Source organism: Labeo rohita, chromosome 4, assembly GCF_022985175.1.
Source record: "Labeo rohita strain BAU-BD-2019 chromosome 4, IGBB_LRoh.1.0, whole genome shotgun sequence".
In the NCBI taxonomy this organism is placed as follows: Eukaryota; Metazoa; Chordata; class Actinopteri; order Cypriniformes; family Cyprinidae; genus Labeo; species Labeo rohita.
The window spans coordinates 26,845,683-26,867,235 of NC_066872.1; the positions used below are offsets into that span (position 1 = coordinate 26,845,683).

At 37.0% G+C, this 21,553-nt stretch overlaps 1 protein-coding gene across 1 annotated transcript in view; it reads right to left on the reverse strand.

The window, feature by feature from the left end:
- sema3c (sema domain, immunoglobulin domain (Ig), short basic domain, secreted, (semaphorin) 3C) overlaps positions 1-21,553 on the reverse strand; it is a 66,091-nt gene that overhangs the window by 21,921 nt on the left and 22,617 nt on the right. The window contains exons 3-9 of the mRNA XM_051107524.1: positions 11,073-11,233; positions 8,879-8,941; positions 6,529-6,648; positions 3,760-3,850; positions 2,425-2,544; positions 1,735-1,877; positions 1,431-1,545 (exon numbers count right to left, since the gene is read on the reverse strand). Of these exons, the coding sequence (XP_050963481.1) occupies positions 1,431-1,545; positions 1,735-1,877; positions 2,425-2,544; positions 3,760-3,850; positions 6,529-6,648; positions 8,879-8,941; positions 11,073-11,233 (813 nt within the window). The remainder of the gene's footprint in view (positions 1-1,430; positions 1,546-1,734; positions 1,878-2,424; positions 2,545-3,759; positions 3,851-6,528; positions 6,649-8,878; positions 8,942-11,072; positions 11,234-21,553) is intronic.

A 21,553-nucleotide genomic window follows, 5' to 3' on the forward strand; every position in this document is an offset into this window, starting at 1 on the left:
ACAATACCAATTTTACGAAAACCGATACCGATACCTTGGCTTCGGTAACAGTTCTTGAACAATACTTCTTGATACTAATTTAATGAACCGATATTGATACCGATACCTTAACTTTCATAACGGTTCCTGAACAATACTTTTTTTCGACACCATTTAAAAAAAAAAACGATACCTTGACCTCGATAACTGTTCCTGAATGATACTTTTTTCAATATCAACTTTATGAAAACCGATACTGATATCTTGACTTTGATAACGGTTCCTGGACGATACTTTTTTCAATACCAACTTTATGAAAACCGATACGGTACTTTGGCTTTGATAACAGTTCTTGAACAATACTTTTTTCGATATTAATTTAATGAAAACCGATATTGATACCGATACCTTTACTTCCATAACGGTTCCTGAACAATACTTTTTTTTGACACCAATTTTATGAAAACCAATACCGATACCTTGAATGATACTTTTTTTTAATACCAATTTTGTGAATACCGATACCATGACTTTAATAATGATTCCTGCATGATACTTTTTTTTCAACACCACTTTTATGAAAACCGATACCTTGACTTTGATAACAGTTCTTGAATAATACTTTTTTCGATACTAATTAAATGAAAACCGATACCGATACCTTGACTTTCATAACGGTTTTTGAACAATACTTTTTTTCAATACTAATTTAATGAAAACTGATACCAATACCTTGACTTCAGTAATGGTTCCTGAACAATACTTTTTTCGATACCAATTTAATGAAAACCGATACCTTAACTTCGAGATCAGTTCCTGAACAATACTTGTTTTTTAAATCAATTTTATGAATACTGATATCAAAACCTTAACTTCATTAACAGTTCCAGAATGCTACTTTTTTATACCAGTTTTATAATTACTGTTACCTTGACTTTAATATTGATTACTGAACACTACTTTGTTTTTCAATACCAATTTTGTAAAAACTGATGCTGATACACTAGTCGGCGTAAACTAGTGTTTTTCCTTGGTGCCTCCATGATGCCCCAATCACCAGCACTTGATTTAGGCACATCAAGCATGCTGCAAGCTTACTGGTTCAATGGCATTGACAAGATTAACCGCTTAGGTATCGAAATTTGGTACCGAACAACAAGACATTTTTTGCTACTCAGTGGTATTGAGGCAATTCAACACCCAGTTCCCAGCTAGTGTGTGTGTGTACCTGGTATTCCCTATGTTATGGGGATCAAATGTCCCCACAAGAATAGAAATACCAGTAAATTTTAACCTTGTGGGGACATTTTTGGTCCTCAAGAAGAAAACATCAGTGGTAGTATTAGGGCAAAGAGGTTAGAAAATACAGTTTGTACAGTATAAAAACTATGTCCCCATGTAACATAAAAACGCTACATGAGTGTGTTGCGTGTGTGTGTGTGTGGTCTCACCGAGCTCATCAAAGTGGGTCTCTGTGCCGTCTTCCTCTAGAACCGAACATACCAGCCGAGCCTTCAGAAACGTGGTCCACTTGTTCACCAGACTGCGTTGACCTCCAGTGTCATTCTAAATAGAATTTACAATTACTTAAATTATTAATACATTTATATATGATATAGTTCATTAGTATTCAAAATAAGACTGAGATTGCACTTGATCAAAATTTCTTTAAAAAAATTACATAATTGCATAACTTGCAAACAGTGAAAAAAATTACATGATACTTAAGATACTCAAACACGCATACAGACTTACAGGGCACACTCGAGCCACCATAGCGTGGATGTTCTTAGTGTTTCCACTACTGTCTGTCAGTCTCTCGCGCAGGAAAAAGTAAAGTTTGGCGTCGTTTGGGTCCGAGCCATCAGGAATCAAGTGGGCATCAATGAACACTGGCTCTAGTCAAAATAGAAGAATAACTACAGGTTAAACGCTCATTTGCTCTACATCGACCACAAAGTAGAAATAAGAAGTCTGTACTGTATCATTTCTTGCCTAAAGAATCAAACATCTCTGCGTGGTGCTAATGCCTAAGTTTATATGAAACATAATATCGCTGCTGGCGAACTGTGTTAAGAAAATGTATCTCACAGATCCTGACCAAATATGCGTTTCATTGTGTATATTTGGATTGTATCGCACAAAAAATAATGTGACCTTATGAGAAAAACCGTTATGCATGTACAATATGTTTTCATTTTCCTGCTGGAATCATTGTAAACAGATATTGAGTCTATCCTGTCCTCAGCCATTTCCTTTGACGTGGGCAAAGATGGTTTTTACTCTGTGGTTTGTGTATTATTTTACTGAAATGGCATGGAACGTGAACATGTAATTTAATGCTCCACATAAATAATTATTTGTAGCTTCAAGAAAAAATGCACAATTTTCTGACAGAACAGTCATAATAATGTCGATGGATAAAATAACACGTATGGTTTGTACCGCTCAGCCATTTGGAGTTATGTTGGTCCGTCCTCACTGCATTCCTTGTGGTCAGGCTCCTGAAGATGGCCGCGTCTGTCCCCATGAAGTCAATGTACATGCCAGAGAACAACTCCTGATCTAACCACAGACAGAAATAGAAATGTGTCCCACAGTTGCTTTATACAGATTTTGAATGTTCAGTGAAAATGGATGTCTGTGAAAACAGAAGTTTAACCTTTTTCTTTGAGTTAGATGTAGAGTTGCATAAAAATGCATAATAAATATAGGTTCTGCTACTGACTGAGCACATCCATCTGTTGAATATGAGACCTATGGATTTATTGTGGCTCTACATTTCTCTGCGGTGTGCTCTACTAATGACCTGCTCAAGTCTCCATTCCCCAAATCTTTACTTCCTTTCATCAGTCCACTACTCTATCACTTCATCACTCCATATTGCTGGAGCCCGTGGTTGACATGTACGGCAAAGGGCCAAGTGTATGATGGAAATTGTCAGACGGACGTCAGACAGAGAAAGCTGTAGGCTGTCATGTCAAGGACCGTCAGTCTTTGATGCCGCCTAGACGGTTAGAAATTGTTCTACTTTAATGAAATAACCACTTAAAACTTTCTTTCATATACAAATGACTCAACGATGACCTATAACATATTATATTTATAGATGTCCGTGTGATTTTTGTAGGCGAGTATGTGTGACACATGCAGATAGTTCTCATGCAGTGTAAACTGGAGGATGAGTGTGTATGTTTCAGAGTTATTATAGGTAACAAAAAAATGGATAAAAAAACAGCTTGAAATAAACAATAAAAGTTAACTTAAAAGTTTGATGCCAAGGCAACAATTAAATTAAATAAAAAAAAAGCCTGTATATATTATATTATATTATATTATATTATATTATATTATATTATTATAAACGCCAAACTAAAAATACACACAAAAAAAAATACTAAAACTATAACTAATATGAAAATATTCAAAATATTAATAAAGCTATAATAGTGTTTCAGTAATATAAAAATAACACTGGTGTGTTTATGTTGCAATTCTAATGGCTCTCTGGTGTGTGTGAATGTGCATGTAATTTAGCCCATTGCCTGTGTCAACAGCAACCCAACACCAGCTAGCCAATTACAGATCAAAGGATTAAGGGGGCGGCACTGAGTGACCCAAAGTTGTCACATCGGAAGGGGGCAGACAGCCACAAATGTGGGTGTTTTTTTTATGAGACTATGGGGTCATGAACAAAGAGATCATAGGGAAAGTGTTGACGTAAGTGTCTGAGACAAAACTGCAGCATTGGATGAAGACACAAAAGACAGCAGCACTTACTGAGCATGACTGAGACAGTGTTGACTTGTGGGTTAAATGAGCATCTTCCTTTCCCTGATTCTGCTCGGGAAGAAATTTGAAAGACTTGCTCCTGCCAATGACACCAAAAACACAAAATATCTCATTTCACACGAACAGTCTAATACTGTGGTATAATCTATTTCAGATAAACCCGTCCCTAAATGACACACAAAGACAAAACAGACTGTGCTTAGTCCTGATATGTTGGTCTTTCCCTGTTTAAGTTAGCGGTTCCCAGAATAAGCAATGAAGTTGACAATTTTAATCAAATGAACAAATATAAATGACTGACATTTGCTCTCGTTATCATTTTATCCCATATACCATCATCAAATCTATTCTCAACTTTCAGTTTGATCCGAAATGTTTCACAGCCAGTCTATATAAAAAGATTTCTGAGTAATTTCCTAGCACTCATTACTGTAGTGGTTCTGGCTTTCTTCTGATTGGTTGGACAGACTTGCCTAAAGGCTTCCAGGATTCTATCCTCTTCTTTGGTGTCATGATGTTGGCCAGTTATGTTAAGTGAGAGAAACCAGAGACTTACAAAGCCTCCATCAGCACGTTGAGCTGCTGGTGATAGAGCTTCTAATTTGTCACGGGGACAAGTGTAGTCATTAACTAATGTATTGGGTCTTTACATCACACGCAGCTATAGGCGAAGATGTGAGTCACATGGTGACTCCAGGGTGGCCCCGTCATTGTTATGTCACAAAGCTACTCTGCACACTTTTAAAGGTTGCAGGTCACCCTATTGCAGAAATTTCTTCTTCTGTAATAGTCCAGCTGGTGTGTAGCCAAGTGAGATGGACACGGACAAAGGGATGAGAGAGTAAAATGCTTTTCAAACGAAAAAAGAATGGACTGCTTCTAATTTCATCTGGCCTCGCCTTGTCTTTTCTTTCCAAATTTTGTTTTCTGTGTTCCTAGTATTCTACTGTACCTCTAAGGATTCTTGTTTCATCTGTTTTTTCTTCTTCTTTCCGGTCTTGTTGTTTTTCTGGTTGCCTCATTTAGTCTCTTAATTTTTTATATCTTCCTTTAATTTTGATTAATCTCATTTTGTCTCATCCCTTCTCATTTCATTTAATCTTGTCACATCTACTTTAACCTTAAATACTGTATGCATTCACGACTCATGTTGTCTTGTCTCGTCTTGTCTCATATAGTTTTGTCTTGTCTCATCTCATCTCATGTAGTTGTCTCGTCTCATCTCATGTAGTTTTCTCTTCTCTCGTCTTGTCTCGTCTAGTTTTGTCTTGTCTCTTGTCTCGTTTCATCTCATGTAGTTTTGTCTTGTCTTGTCTCATCTCGTAATTTTGTCTTGTCTCATCTCATGTAGTTTTGTCTTTTCTCATCCCATCTGGTTTTGTCTTGTCTTATCTCATCTGGTTTTGTCTTGTCTTATCTCATGTAGTTTTGTCTCATCTCATTTCATGTAGTTTTGTCTCATCTCATTTCATGTAGTTTTGTCTTGTCTCGTCTCATCTAGTTTTGTTTTTTCTTGTCTCATGACATTTTGTCTTGTCTCACCTCATCTAGTTTTGTCTTGTCTCATCTTGTCTCATCTCTTCTCGTCTTGTCTTATTTACTGCCTCATTGGAATAAAAATCTTGTAACTCTGCTCATTTTGTTTCATCTTTACTCGTCTCAACTAATTTTTTCTCTTTTAGACTTTGTATTAAAGTCCCATCTCATGTCCCATCTCATGTGACAGCTTGTCAGCTCTCATATTATCCCATCTGGTCCTTGTTTTTTTCTTGTCTCATCTAATCTTGTCTGTCCTTATCTCGTCTCGTCTTGCCTTGTTTCGTTTCATCTTGCTGCTTTTTGTCTCTTCACTTTTTATGTTCTCTCTTCTTGTCTCACATCTTCTCATTTTGTTTATTCTTTCGTCTGATCTTATCTCATTTAGTCTCATTCTCCTTTAATTTTTTATGTATTCCCATCTCGTGTCACGTTTTGTCTCCTCTCATCTCATCCCATCTGGTTCTGATTTTTTTTTGTTTGTCTCATCTCACTTGGCCTCATTTTGTGTTGTTTAGTTTCAGCTTCCCTCAGTTTATCTCAACTTCTCTCTTCCTTTCACTTTCACCTTTATTCTCCTCTTCTGTTTTCATTTTAATGTCATCTTGTCTTGTGTATTCACATCGAGTCACATCTTGTCTACTTTTGTCTCATCTCATCTGGTTCTCATTTTGTCTTGATTCAACTCATACTATCTCTTGTCTCTTCTAGTTTTGTTGTGTCATCTGGTCTTATATCTTATTTTATTTAATCTCATCACATTCATTTTAATCTTAAAGTACCTTGATTTTTGTATGTGTATGGTAATATAGTCGATGAAAATATGTTTGTACTCATAACCGTCTCACACAATGATTGTCAGTGTGGACGTCTGTTGCTTTATTTTTTTGTCTCATCTCATCTTATCTCATTTCTTCTCAGTTGCTCTCATCTCGTCTTATCTCATCCCTTCTGGTCCCTTTTCCTGTTTTCTCTCTCTTTTAACCTCTAACTGCCCTCATTCCAGTGCTGGTCTACACTATCATGTGCTTTTTAAAGGATGTATGATGTTCAACTTTAGATTACATAAACACCTTTTTATCAGGAAATGAGTAGAGTATAGGCCTACTGTCCATTCCCCAATCAAACATTTTAGAAATCTGAAGCAAATGTAGTACAATGAAGGTGAAACTGAACTAAATCAGACGGTCGACTGCTTTTCATTAGTGAGTGTAAACGGACCTCCGGACGCCTGCCACGGTTAACATATGCACACACTGGACTGTAGGCTCCACTGCCGCAGATGAACAGATGCGTCCTGTTATAAGGCTGGATCACTCGTAAGAAGTTTCCACATCCATGCTGAGGAGAACAAAAAGACAGAGATCATCATTTTTGCTCCTAAATGTTTTACTAAAATTTCTTTAGATGTAATTTAAAGCCATGTAATACTACATAATTCTATTTCCAAGCTGATACGCTCCGTTCTTTTATTTGGAAAACTGGCAATGCCAATTAAAATGAAAACACTTTATTTTAATCCAAACCTGTAATTGAGGAAGTAAAAGTTTATATAGGTCAGGAATTCAAGGCCTGTCTTAGAATACAGGAATCCCAAACTAAAATGGTGCCAAACCGACTGCACATGATCCAGCCCAAAGAAAGAGTGAGAGAGGGATGAGTAGAGAAAGAAAAGAAGCACCAGGGGAGCAGTTAGGAACTTGGCGAAGTGTGTCAAAACAGCAGCTGCATGAGCTCTTGGTTAGCGTGCGCACACACGGGTCCTTCAAGAGCAACTCCAGAAAAATAACAGCACTTCCAATAGCACACACCCGACCATCCGCTCCTCCCATCTCCCCTTTCACGTGTTTGTCATTAATATTTCTTTTTCTGTGGCACATATCAACATTATCCTCTTCTGGCTTGTATTCACTTCTGATTTATGCTATGTAGCATTTTTTCCTCCGTAAAGGCAAAAAGACGTCTTGACAGCTTACGGTTCAGGTACAGATCAGCTAGAATTAACAAGAAGGAGCTTCATAAACATGTCTTAATATCATTTACAGCTCTGTTAAAGAAACGCCTCAGTGTTTCCCAAATGATGCAGGTGGATTCGGATGATGTGAGGTCACGCGCTGCCGCTCCGGTGGCTGCTGGTGCTGTCAGGCGAGAGGGATGGGGTATATCCCTGTGAGAGGTGGAAACCTAACAAACTGACAGGGGGCAGTTCTACAGATCCATAGATGCAAATAAAACGTCAGAAGCACAAGCCCTATGGTTTAAACACAGGCACATACATTGAGAGAGGAGAAAAGACTGTAGGGCTCAAACACAAATATTTGTCAGAAGCAGTGCAGGAAGGCTGATCTGCGAACTCTGCAAAACCTGCATATATCACTACGTGACAAGTTACTTTGTACCCCCACTGTTAAAGTTATTAAACCACTGTAGTCCTACAATTTAGGAGATTCCTGTGGCATTTTCAATCTAGCAGGAGTCTGCATCTTTCTCGCCTCCCCTGAGCCCATTGAGTTTTAACAGACCCACTAAAGCATGCAGTGAGTTTGGTGGGGGGTAACTGAGAATGAATGGGGGGAAATGCCTCCAATACGATATGATTGGATGTGACTGGTTATGTTCGGCTGTGATTGGTTCATGCGATAAATTGCTTGTGTTTGTATGCATTCTGAATTCTCAAATCAGTCTGAATGAACAATATAATGGCGTTTAATGGAAAGACTAATTTAAAAAGTAAGTAAACAACTCACATACTTAGATATAACCACTTTGTTACATCAAAAAAGACTTAATATGGCATGAAGATGTGATCTGTGGGACATTTTAGTGAGTAATCAGCTTGGTGAAATGTAAAGTAAATCTCAGTGTCTGTGTCCAATATTTACTGAGCTTTGATTACTGATGATCCGAAAAATTTAAAAAATAGTTGAATATGAAAATGAATAGCTGAACATAAGTTCACAAATAAAATATATTGTTTAAATTGTTACTTCCTTGAGTTAGTATTTTGGAATAAATGTCAAATTCTTAAAAACACTAATTTGATGAGATTCATACTTGGCTTTAAAACGTATAAAAAAAATAACATTGTAAATGTAAAATTCCTGTCTTTGTTTTAACAAATGTAGTTGATGACAAAGAGAAGGTGTGACCTCCCACTGCACTACTGACAACATCTATACACAGCTTTGTGCTCATGGGCACTGGGGCAAGAACCATCTGTTTCTAATCCAGCCCTGACTGTTAGAAATTGGAATAATACAACTTTATTTTGAATAAACTCATGCATCTGTTCCTGATCTAGCTATAACGGTTAAAATTTGAGAACTAAACACTGATTTGAAATCAGCTCATGCTTTGTGCTCTTTTGATTGATTTGGGACAAGTTTAATTAATTGCTGTGATTGTAGGGAGAATAATGCGTGTGAAAACAGCTCACTGGATGGTCACTTCACCAAGCAACAGACAAATACGAGTCGAATCAAGAATGCTGCTGCTTTCAAAGCGAATAAGAGGCATAAAAGATCAGGCCAACCATAACATGCCAGGAGTTTAAAAGTGTCAATGTTCCTACTGTGGGGTCTTTGCCAGCCATCTGACACTCCTCGACCTTGCTAGTGGATGCCGGCCAGAAGATCTGAGAAAAAAACATAAGAGGAGAGCAATGAGAAAATTGTAATATATAGACGAAAGAACATTAGACAACAAAGTGTAGTCAATTTTTGACTGATATAGTTCTGTTATTACGGTAAGCACGTCTAAACAAGTGTAAAGCCATTTATACATATGTGACCCTGGACCACAAAACCAGTCTTAAGTCGCTGAGGTTTATTTGTTGCAATAGCCAAAAATACATTGTATGGGTCAAAATTATTGATTTTTCTTTTATGGCAAAAATCATTAGGAAATTAAGTAAAGATGATGTTCCATGAAGATATTTTGTAAAATTTCTACTGTAAATGTATGAAAACAATTTTTAATTAGTAATATACATTGTTAAGAACATTATTTGAAGAACTTTAAAGGTGATTTTCTCAATATTTTGATTTTTTTGCACCCTCAGATTCCTGATTTTTAAATAGTTGTATTTTGGCCAAATATTGTCCTATCCTAACAAACTATACATCAATGAAAAGCTTTCATATGATGTATAAATCTCAATTTTGAAAAAATGACCCTTACGACTGGTTTTGTGATCCAGGGTCACATATATATACTTTAAATTAATAATGTTATTCAGCAAGGATGCATTCAATTGATCAAAGTTGCAAGCAATTCCAGCTGCAGCGTTGAACCGATTTCCCCATTGAGAGTCTCAGCATTATCCTGTTCTGTCATGCATCAATAGCCTGGACATTCTGTAGATTTGTCCTTTTTTGTTTTTATGTGTTTTTTATTTACAATAAATAGCCACTTTAAAGGGATAATTCACCCAAAAATGAAAACTAGCCCATTATTTAATCCCCCTTCAGGCGTCCTAGGTGTATATGACTTCCTTCTTTCAGACGAATGCAATCACAGTTATATTAACATTTATCCTGGCTCTCCCAAGCTCTTTCATAGCAATGGCCAGTGTTTCTCTTCAACAGTCCAAAACAAGTCAAATAAAGTGCTTCCATCCATGATAAAAAGTGCCTCACACTGGTCTGAGAGGTGTTTAAAGGCCTCCTGTAGTGAATTGATGTGTTTTTGTAAGAAAATATCTATATTTAACACATAATAATCACTTTAATCTAGCTTGCGTCAACTGGTCGTACACGGAAGTAGTTCCGGGCGGATGACATAGGACGTCCGCACTTGCACCTGTGAGTCTCGCACAAACCAAAGTTTGTTTACAGGAGCAAAGAAAGCAAAGTTTTCTTACTTTAGCAAAGAAAAAAACAGTCCTCTATTGGTTTATATTGAAACCCTCCGAATTTTTTTTACAAATCCTCGTTTTGTACTTCTAATTCATGACTGTTTTTTGGTTTTGGTTTCTCCAAGTTTATGTTCGTCACTTCTCACTGACGCATGCACCGACATCAAGTCATCCGCCTGGAGCTCGTTCCGTGTACAGCCAGTTGGTGCAAGTTGGATTAAAGTGCTTATTACATTTTAATTTTTCTTACAAAAATGCATAGATTCGCTACAGGAGGCCTTTATTCACCCCTGGAGCCATGTGAGCCACTTTTTATTATGGATGGATGCACTTTATTGGACATGTTTTGGACTGTTGAAGAGAAACACCCGCCCATTGCCATTATAGAGCTTGGGAGAGCCACAATAATCTTTTATATAACTCTGATTGCATTCATCTCAAAGAAAGAAGTCATATACACCTAGGTTGTGTGGAGGGCAAGTAAATACTGGGCTAATTTTCATTTTTGGGTGAACTATCCCTTTCATGCCTAGTACTTATTTAGCAATCACAAGATCTAAAAGTAGACAAATCATGCTGTTTTGTACTCCAGCTTGGGTGAGGCTTTTTACTGGTGAACTTGTGATTGGTGTTGAGCCCTGAAGGATAGATTAGCAGCATGGACCAGCAGAATGCACTGGAATGCAATGAATCTCTGTAGTTTTGCCAGCCTTAGCTGGAAGAGGAAAGATAAACTTCCATAATTTTAGCCAGTTGTGTTTAAGCTGTCGTCTCAAAAGCCACCACTGTTTAACCAAACTGCAACTCTCCCATTAGTCAAATGGGAAGGGGAAAAATGTGGTTTCTACAGCAGCAGAACTGTTGTGCTACATTTCATATTGATGTAGATAGGTTTTGACTGCTCTCTCACCTTCAGCGTGGTTTGGCTGATGTTGTTGATGTCCATCGAAAGCACATGGTCTTTGCAGCCCACATACATACGGTCCTGATCCTCATCCATGAACAGGATCCTATAGTCCATGGCCTTCTCAGACAGAGTGTAGTGCTCAAAGGACTGGGTTTTCTGTAATTCTGTAATGCAAACACAAACATGTTCTTTGCATTTGTATGTAAGGTTCTGGTGTTTACTTGCTGAACCCAAATCTTACTCCAAAACACACACAAATGCTCTCATACGTATACAAAGACATTAGGCCCTTCACCATACCATCAAAGTCTCTTTAATGAAGACCAAACTCATGAATATTCATTGTTGTTTCTCATTAGTCATTCACTAATGTATAGAGAAGTGCAGGCCGCGTTGATACCCTCCTCTTCGTCTTTATTCTTTTCAACGCTCATTCTAAAACCATCCCTCTTTATTTTTCTCTTCAATGACTGGAAAACTCCCTCTGGTCCCAATGAAAGTCACATTTCTCTTATCTACAGCCACTTTCTTTTGATGTTTTTGCTTTTTTCCCTGGAATAAAGAGACGTCTGTATGAAGTACCTGCCAAATAGGTTTGTATATTCACAAAACCTGTGCAATTCCCACCTCTTTTAATGGATCCCAGGACAAATAACTCCCATTCAAACCAGCACATTAAAGGGATAGTTTATCCAAAAACCCTCTCACTCTCACGTCATTCCAAACCCTTAAGACATGGTTATTTCGTGAATGTGTCGAAAGCTGACACTGAAGAGAAGAAATTGTTGAATAAAGTCATTATTTTCATTCTCCTTCCACAGAGAAAGTATTCTCGTAGGTTCATCAAATTATGGTTGAACCACTGATCTCACATGGACTATTTTAACCATGTCCTTACTACCTTTCTGGGCCTTGAACGTGGTAGTTGTGCTGCTGTCAACCTGATCTCATGATTAAAACGTACCTCTGAGAACTTTTTCATAGGATGCCATGTACATTTCGTAACACATTCGGTGTGAAAAGTGCACTAGGTGGCGCTAAAAGTGATTTTCCCCAGAACAGATGAACATACATATGGTACATTTTGTGCGTGCATGTCATTGCATGTTCTGACTTGAAATATCCATTGCGTGGCGCAATAATTTTAATGCTCCGTGATGTTTTAAAATAGCGAACCATCTGCACTGCACCTAAACCTACTCATTAGTATGGACAAAAACAAATGTGACATAAAAACTCAATCGCAAGTATGCCGTTTTAACTTGTTTTTCAATTTCTCATCTTTCAGCTCTTTCATCGTGAGTCATGTTTTTCATGGGATTCATACCCATGCATTCTCCGTCCTAAGTCCAGTTCTGTGCCGGCTGAGCTGCCAAGCAAGCTTGTTACGACTGAAAAGCAAAACATATTTGAGCTGGAATCATAACTGTGTACACTGTAAAAAAAAAAAAAAAAAAAGACTGGAAAAATACTATAAAAACCTGATGGTTAACTGTAAAAAAAAATTTACAGTGAATATCTGTTAGACATTTACTTTTGTGTGTGTTCCCAATGGTGTTTATCACTGTGCACCTTCTATATAGGTTAATATTTAAAAGATGCTTGTGATGGGCTTTGGTTCATCATGTGACTTTCTGATCACCACCTGCTGCTGCATTATATCAGGTAATGAAATTACTGTATTTACCTGTAATTTATGTGAAAACCGTATGCATAAAATATTGCTACTGTATTTTTTACTGTAAAATTCCGGCAACCACAGCTACCGTTTTTTTACTGTAATTTTTTTTTTTTTTTACAGTGTATGAAAACGATTACAAGTGCTCACTGTTTTACCGCCTCTAGTGTTAATTTCTGTTGGAACTGCAATGATATATAGTTTTTGGTATGTGTTTTGTATCTTGCAAAAAAAAATTGCACATTTTCGTCATTAGACCAGGTAGGTTGCTGTCTATGCATGGTCAGAAAGTTCTCGAATTTTATTAAAAACATCTTTGTGTTCTGAAGATGAACGAACGTCTTATGGATTTGGAACATAATGAGGATGAGTAATTAATGACGCAGTTTACATTTTTGGGTGAACTGTCCTTTTAAAAGGATTTGCACATAAGACGACATGAAGATCACCCCAGGCTCTCTGAGCAACATTGACAGTAGACAGAATGTCTCACCAGACTATTATGGGATTATATTAGTGGAGAGGGCCTTGTCAAACTTGTCATTCTAACGTAGGTTTAATAAAGAGATGTGCAGAGGGCAACAGATTACATCAGCTAGGCTTCAAAGCGCCACCGATAGCATCTCAGTAAGATAAGAGTGGCATTATTACTGCTTAAAGAACTCATCAGGACAAGACCGAAATGAGTGTATGAAAACTAGACGGAGGGGAATGAAGACATGACGTTGTAGAAGGAAGCAGATGTGGGGAAATGAGCATTAAATATAATACCTCAAAAGCGGGAGCGAAAGAGAGAAATCCCGCTTCTGGTGAGGAGGCTAATTAGAAACATGCAGCTTCTGTAACCTCAGACAGAAATCACAAAATCCTATTCCACCCCATTCAGCAGACTCATGCCATTTAAAGACTTTCATAAAGGAAAATTGCGTTGTTAGGCGAGCCTTTAATTTGGGCACGTTTCAGTTTCTGTTTCAAGTTCTGTATAATATAAAAATGCTGCGTTGCTCAAAAGTTTAAATGTAACTTAAGGTTAAGTTTCGTTCTTTGCAGTGCGTGCGCCACAAAATATTTTCCAGATGTTAAATTCTATAACTGCAACACGTGCTTTATTCATTTTAGGCTGTATTTATCTGATCAAAATACAGTAAAACAGTAATATTGTAAAATATTATTACACCTAAAGTGAATAAGGTTTTTGTTTTAATGTTTTAAAATGTAATTTATACTTTTGAAGGCAAAGCAACAGCCATTATATTAGTCTTCAGCATCACAAGATTGCTAATATGCAGATGCTCAAGATACATTTTTATTGTAATTAATGTCGCAGTTGTGCTGCTTAATATTTTTGTGGAAACTGTGATCATTTTATTAAGAGTCTTAATAAAGTTCCACAGTATTTGTTGGAAATAGAAATCGTTTATAACATTATACATGTCTTTACTCTCAATTTTGACCAATTTAATGCGTCCTTGCTGAGTAAAAATATCAAATTCTTTTCCAAAAAAATTGCACAGTAGTGTAAATAAAGGTTTAGTTCAAGTGCGTTAGGTTAAACAATGATAAACCTCAACCTGTTTATTTTTGTGCCTTTGTTTAATCTGGCTTTCATATTTTCTGTCTTTCTAAAAGAACTCCTAATGTGAATTTGAGGCAGTGTTTGTTAGTCTACATGTGGGAAAGTAAAAGACGGCACAGTGGGAAGCGTTCACAAGACCTTCCCACCCCACAGATAAACGGACACACGTTCCCTCTCTCAGGAGGATTCGGTGGTGTTTTGTGTCCGCCTGTCCTGACCTCTGAGCCCTGAAAACATGAATCATACTTAGAGCTACGATCTAAGTCAACATTCCCAATTGACAGGTGCTATCACACCTGCTAATAATGCGATTAGAGACAATTATGTGGTTTATTTCATATTTGGGTTTCCACAAGGGAATACAAGAGAACAAGATCTAATTTATGCTAAATGTAAAATAATATTTGACTTAAGGTCAAAGGTCACTTAGCACATTTTTCAGTGAGGGCAGACAGGGGGTACATACTGTGTACTAAAACTTTGCGCTTCAGTGAAGATGGGAAAGTTTACACTTTTTAAGTGACTAAAATTCTGTAGAAAAGACATTAAATCTAGTCTTGCATACCAACTGTCTGAATTACTAATCCTACACTGAAATTGTATTCATTAAATATCAAAACTGCTTTTTGTGCAAGTATTCAAAACTCACATTTTATTATTTTTACATTAAAGCATATTTCAGATAGATTCGCTCCAGGTAGCTTGAGTTAGCTGGATGGTGCTTATGCAGTGTATTTTTCAAACTGTGCCAGGCCAGTTGGATTGTGATCAAAGCTTTGACTGCGACACCGCATCAATGGAGAACATTCATCTTTTTGTTGATGAGCCAGTGCAGTGTTAATTTGGAATCATGAACTTTTTTTCAAAGCTGAAAAGTGCACCTCACAGAAAAACACTGTTTGCATCATACTGCAAGAGAAGTTTGGCAGCTTCATCAAAATGAGAGTTGATTAGGCAGTGTTTTCATATGCCATGTGGTATTGCAGTATGACAAATAGGATTGTGGAATATATTTGGGTCACTGAATAAAAAGAATGTTCAAGATTATAAAAAAAAGAAAAATCCTGTTTAAAGTGATGGGCAGCGTTCTTGTCCCAACATTGCTTTAATGTGAAAAAGCGTTAGTGGTAGGAATTTTTCAGGTGTTCTTCTGTAGGTTTACATTGATATTCAGTGGGTGGCAACAAGTTACTGCCATTATGAATAAATCATTCAATCATTCAATCAAAAAACTGATTCATTCAGGGACAAAAAGCTCAAGTGATTAGTTCAAAAACATGGATTAATTCCAAAGTTCATTGTTAGGGTGTGGTCATTTTTACCCTTAGTGGGGGAACTCCAGTCTTCTCAATAGGAATCCAAGCAATTAAGAGTTTTGCAAAGGTGAAAAATTGTATAATTTAGTCACGTGAATTTGCAACAGAAAACTGGTTTAAAATTACATTTTGTTTGAGCTGTGCTTCATACATTGCCACATTATTAACAATGGGCAATACACCGTTTTTGCCCTGAATTTTGGCTAAAATGTCACTCATTTGACCATGTTTTGTTTTGTTTTTTTCCTCAGGTGGAAGGTTCATTCGGATAATAATTAGCAGCACTGCATCTAAAAGGTAAGCTACTTTAGTTTAACATCTTGTTTATCGAACTGTAGTATAAAAGCAACACTCGCACTTGCTTTCAGCAATCACACTCGCTTTTACTTTCACACTCATAGTGACATTACTAACTACCCTGCCGTTCAGTAAGATTTACACTTTTTTTAAAGAAGTTTCTTATGCTGATCAAAGCTGTTTATTTGCTAAAAAAAAATACAGAACTTTTTTTATATTGTGAAATAATATGATGTAAAGTAACGTTGTTCTGTTTTAATATACATTAAGATGTAATTTATTCCTGTGATCAAAGATGCATTTTCAGCATCATTACTCCAATCTTTAGTGTCACATGGTCCTTCAGAAATCATTCTATGCTCATTTATTGTCAGTACCGAAAACAGTTATGCTGCAGTTGTGCTATTATTTTTTTATTATTATTTTTTTTCTGTGGTACTTTTTTCCAGGATTCTTTGATGGATAAAAAGTTTAAAAGAACAGAATTTATTTAAAATAGAAATCTTTTCCACAAAATACACTACTGTTCAAAATTTGAGTCAGTAATTATTTTAAGAAATTAATAATTGTATTCACCAAGGATGTTAAATTGATCTAAAAAAATAACTTATATTGTTAGAAAAAAATGCTGTTGATTTTAATGCTTTTTAACTTTTTATTCATGTGAGTCCTTCGGCAGCACAACTGTTTCTAACATTGATAATAATTTAACATATTAGAATAATTTCTGAAGGATCATATGACGCTTACAGTAAGACTGGAGTAATCGCTGATGAAAATTCAGCTTTGAATCACAGGAATAAATTATATTTTAAAATATATTAAAATAGAAACCATTATTTTGTATTGTAATAACATTTTGCAATATTACTGTTTTTTTCTGTATTTTTGATCAATTAATGCAGCCTTGATGAGCATGACTTCTTCAAACAACATTTCAAGTCTTACTGATCCCATACATTTGAACATTACATTTTCATTTTAGATTTTTATATTTTTCTAGCCTGTCATTTCTCTCATGTTTTTTAGCATTGCATCTTTTTGACCATTTTATGATTCTGTTTATGTTGAAGTATAGTTAAATGCTGCTGATCATTTTCATTTGTTTTTTTGAGAAACTTCACTGTTGATTTTTCAACACTCAAAACTGAGTATTTTCTATGTTTTGTGAATGAATTAATGAGTCCAGATTTCAGACACAATAACACTTCAGTATAGGGACCAATTCTGACTATTAACTAGTTGCTTATTAGCATTATTAACATATTGGCTGTTCATTAGTACTTATAAAGCACATATTCTGCGTGACCATGTTCTACACCATATTCTACCCAATATCTAAGGTTAACAACTACCTTATTAACTATTAGCAAATTAAGACTTTAAGGCAAAAGTCAAGTTAATGGTTTGTTAATAGCAAAAATTGGAGCTTAAAATAGAGTGAGACCAGACACACACACACACAGCTCAAGTGAATGTCTGGAGAACCCAGTCATCAGTGAAAGGGCATGACAAACCACATAAGCATTTCTTTAAAGGTAAACCAGAATTTAAAGCATGTTATTAATTTAAAAACAACATTTACTCCAATCATGACTGCTGTCAAGAGACTATTGATGAGGGTTCTGATCTCAGTGTGGATAAAAGATAAAGAAAGCACAGTTGTGCTACATTATGGAATGTTGGCAGCCGTCAAACCAGACGACAACTTCTGAGAGAAACTCAGAGTTTGAATGCTTCCAGCAGTCATACTCGCTGTCAACAGTCAAAAGCGGCACGCACGGTGAATATGTATCGACGTCAAGCAAATTAAAACCATATTCCATATTTCGATATGTAACTTTAAACCCCAGGCTAAATCGTGTCAAGAGGGCTTTTGATAATACATTTTGTTTGTGATATTTCCCAACATACATGCTGTATTAGTCATGGGCTTGACCACATTCCTGCATGGTTAAATCAGGAAGATCAACCCAGAGATGCTAGTCACACATCCTAGGATTGGTCCTGGAGGAGACATTCTGGGTGTTTCTTTGTAGAGAAGATTGACCATGACATAAGAAGTGTTGTTTGCCCAGCAGGGTGCTCTTTAAACTGCCAATGGTGTGGTTTTCTGGAAAGGATGCTGAGAAGCGCTGGGAACGTTTTCCTCAGAAGTGTTATGTCTAGGTCTTTTCCTGAGCTCCTCAGTGGATTGATATTTGATATATGTGAATAAAAGTCACTTATGAGCTTGTGTAGTCAAAACTGGAAAGATGATTCTCATTATTACCGTGTGCTTCCCTGTAAATCAGCTGTGAAAGCAATAGAGCTTTTTCATTGTGAGTCAATAGTGGTTGCTCCATTAGCAATGTGAACAAGATGATCTTATTCAGACTTTTAATATGAGCAAGCTTTAAGCAGCCAACCGAGAGATGAACTAGGAACCTCAGCCATGCTAGATGTTATAGATGAGTTACCTCTTCCTCATTCCGCTCACAACCTTTTTGTTTTCATTTATACAGAGCGGTCGAGCAGAACTGGAACAAAGCCCTTTTGTGCTAAAAAACATCTTAAACATCCATTATTAAACAACACGAGAGGGTTATGGGTCTCGATCTGCTCTGAGGAGACCATCGAGACATGCAAGACCACATGTTTGATCATAAAAGAGCTTCCAGAGAAATCCATACTGGGTGTATAGGGCACAAGGTTACAAGATTAGAGAAATGCTGGTAGGTTTAAGAGTTTGAGTACACATTCACCTTGACACGGATCAAATAATCCATATTTTTTCGTGAAGCTACCAGCCCAGTGGTGTCAGTACTGGCTTTGCTTTATTGATGTTAGTTTTGTGAAGCCACAATACTGCGACAAAAGGTGATGGATGCTTAAACTGAGAGAGAAAAAAATAGTTGAAAAAGCTTTATAACATTAAAGTTGAACCACTGATGTCACTTATTTTAACAGTGCCCTTACTATTTTTCTGAGCCTTGAATGTGGTAGTTGTGTTGCTGTCTATGCAGGGTCAGAAAGCTCTTGGATTAATCAAAAATATCTTAATTTGTGTTCTGAAGATGAACGAATGTCAGGTTTGGAATGACTAGAGGTTGAGTAATTAATGACAGAATTTTTGAGTGAACTCTTCAAATGTAAGTAAATGTTAAATGTGTTAAATATAATGTAAATTGACCTGATCAGAATATCATCAGTAGGGCTGTGACGGTCGCAATGACAACCGCGCCACCGCGGTCGTCGCTTCCCTGGTGAAAAAAACAGCATATGCTGGTAGGTATGTTTTGATGCTGGTTTAAGCTGGTCCTTTGCTGGTTTATTCTGGTCATGTTGCTGGTCAAGGACCAGCATAAACCATCAAAGGACCAGCTTAAACCAGCATCAAAACATACCTACCAGCATATGCTGTTTTTTTCATCAGGGTTGCCACCGTGGTGGTCGGTTGCCACCGGCAGTACTGCACATGACGTCACACAATCTATAACAAGCATAAAATACATGCTGCGTCCGAAATCGCATACTGCTTAAGTAGGCACTACATTTAAATATGAACGTACTACCCGACCGTTAAAAAGTACGTTCTATATAGTATGAATGTGGGTAGTATGAATGGAATTCGGACGTACTACATCCGCCATATTGATGTTGTCACGTGTCATGCGTCGTCACAACAGCGCGAAAATTTAAAGAGACTGCTCCACTGCACGAACACCAGCACCGGCAATGTTCGGCGTTTTAACGTTGATTGGACAGACAGCTCAGAGAAGGCGTCGGTCAGCTGCTCGCAGATCACGCCTTCGTACACAGCTTCTAGATTATTTATCAAATAACGTTTCGATTTACAATATCATCCGTTTATTTAGATTGTGTTAAACAAGTGTAATTTAATCACAATAAACAACGTTTTTTACACTTGAAATGAGCCACGTCTCTCACGTTCCGCCATTTTTCGAATATGACGCCTCCTCTCCGGGAGCCTCATGGGATATGAAAGTGTCCATGATATGCGTACTACAGAATTCGGGCGGAAGCAGTAGGTCATCCGGGTACTTCTCGCCTACTGAATTTCGAATACTATGAATTCGGACATACTACTCGCCTCGCATACTGTTTTTCGCGTACTATATAGTAGGGAAGTATGCGATTTCGGACGCAGCTACATTGTTTTTGCAACAATTATTCTTCCGTGGCCATGTTTAGTGTCCCCGCAGCAGCAGCGAGCGCAAGTGCCTTCGCCGCTGCTGAAAGAGATCCGCGTTCATACGCACACAATAGGCTAAAGTTTGCAAAGCTCCGGGAAAAGTAATTACCATGAATGTGTCGGAGGGAAATAATGAGATACTTGAATGAATTATTAATAAACTAGTGTTTTCTGAGCCAGTGTCGCAAAGATGACGATCCTGACTTGCAATCTGCTCATTGGACTCGCCTTTAGAGAGAAATGCATCTCTACGGATATTATAAATAGTTTTTGTTTTCAATTTGAATGTTTTAGTTTTAAAGCAGTAAAGTAATAATTTAAAGATTTCTGTAGATCTAGAATCCTAACTGTAAGGCAAGTGTTCGCAGAGTTTCATTTCATTTTTGTGCAGCGCTCCTGTTCAACACCGAGACATCAGAAAGCGTATCTTTTTGACGGCATCATTTTGACAAAAGCACAACATTTTGTTGATATTGTGAGTGCACGCAAATAAAATTAGATGCTTTACAGTTCCGGATGATATATTACGCTTACCTTAATGAGCAAAGATTACAGCATATTTAATTAAATTAATTAATTAATTTTTTTTGCAAGTGATTGCGCTGGCGCCTCAATGTCTTGCAAAGCGCATTTAGCTTCCACTCTCCAACAAACGATTGTATGCGCATAATGGCGTGCATTTATCTATGTTAAACGTTTAAAATAACATTGTAATATGCTTGAAGATTTTATTTTTGGCAAGTCGCGATGATTTGAGAAGGCAAAATCAAACATAGGCTGTGATCAACTCACCGCCTGCCTCTGGCCGCTTGGTCGTTACTTTAAAAAGCAAAAACCTAATTTAACAAACAAAAAATGTTTCAAACATATTTCTAAATTAACTTTATAAAGAAACGAAAAGAAATCGAAACACGTTCCTATTAAAAACAGCTATTTTAATGGATGCAACAGTGTAATGGGAAAGAGAAAAGACTCGTGCTGCGTCCGAAATCGCATACTGGTTAAGTAGGTACTACATTTAAATATGAACGTACTACCCGACCGTTAAAAAGTACGTTCTATATAGTATGAATGTGGGTAGTATGAATGGAATTCGGACGTACTACATCCGCCATATTGATGTTGTCACGTGTCATGCGTCGTCACAACAGCGCGAAATTTAAAGAGACTGCTCCACTGCACGAACACCAGCACCGGCAATGTTCGGCGTTTTAACGTTGATTGGACAGACAGCTCAGAGAAGGCGTTGGTCAGCTGCTCGCAGATCACAGCTTTGTAGACAGCTTCTAGATTATTTGTCAAATAACGTTTCGATTTACAATGTTTAAACTTTCAATAAGTCATCCGTTTATTTAGATTGTGTTAAACAAGTGTAATTTAATCACAATAAACAACGTTTTTTCCTGAGGTACTTACACTTGA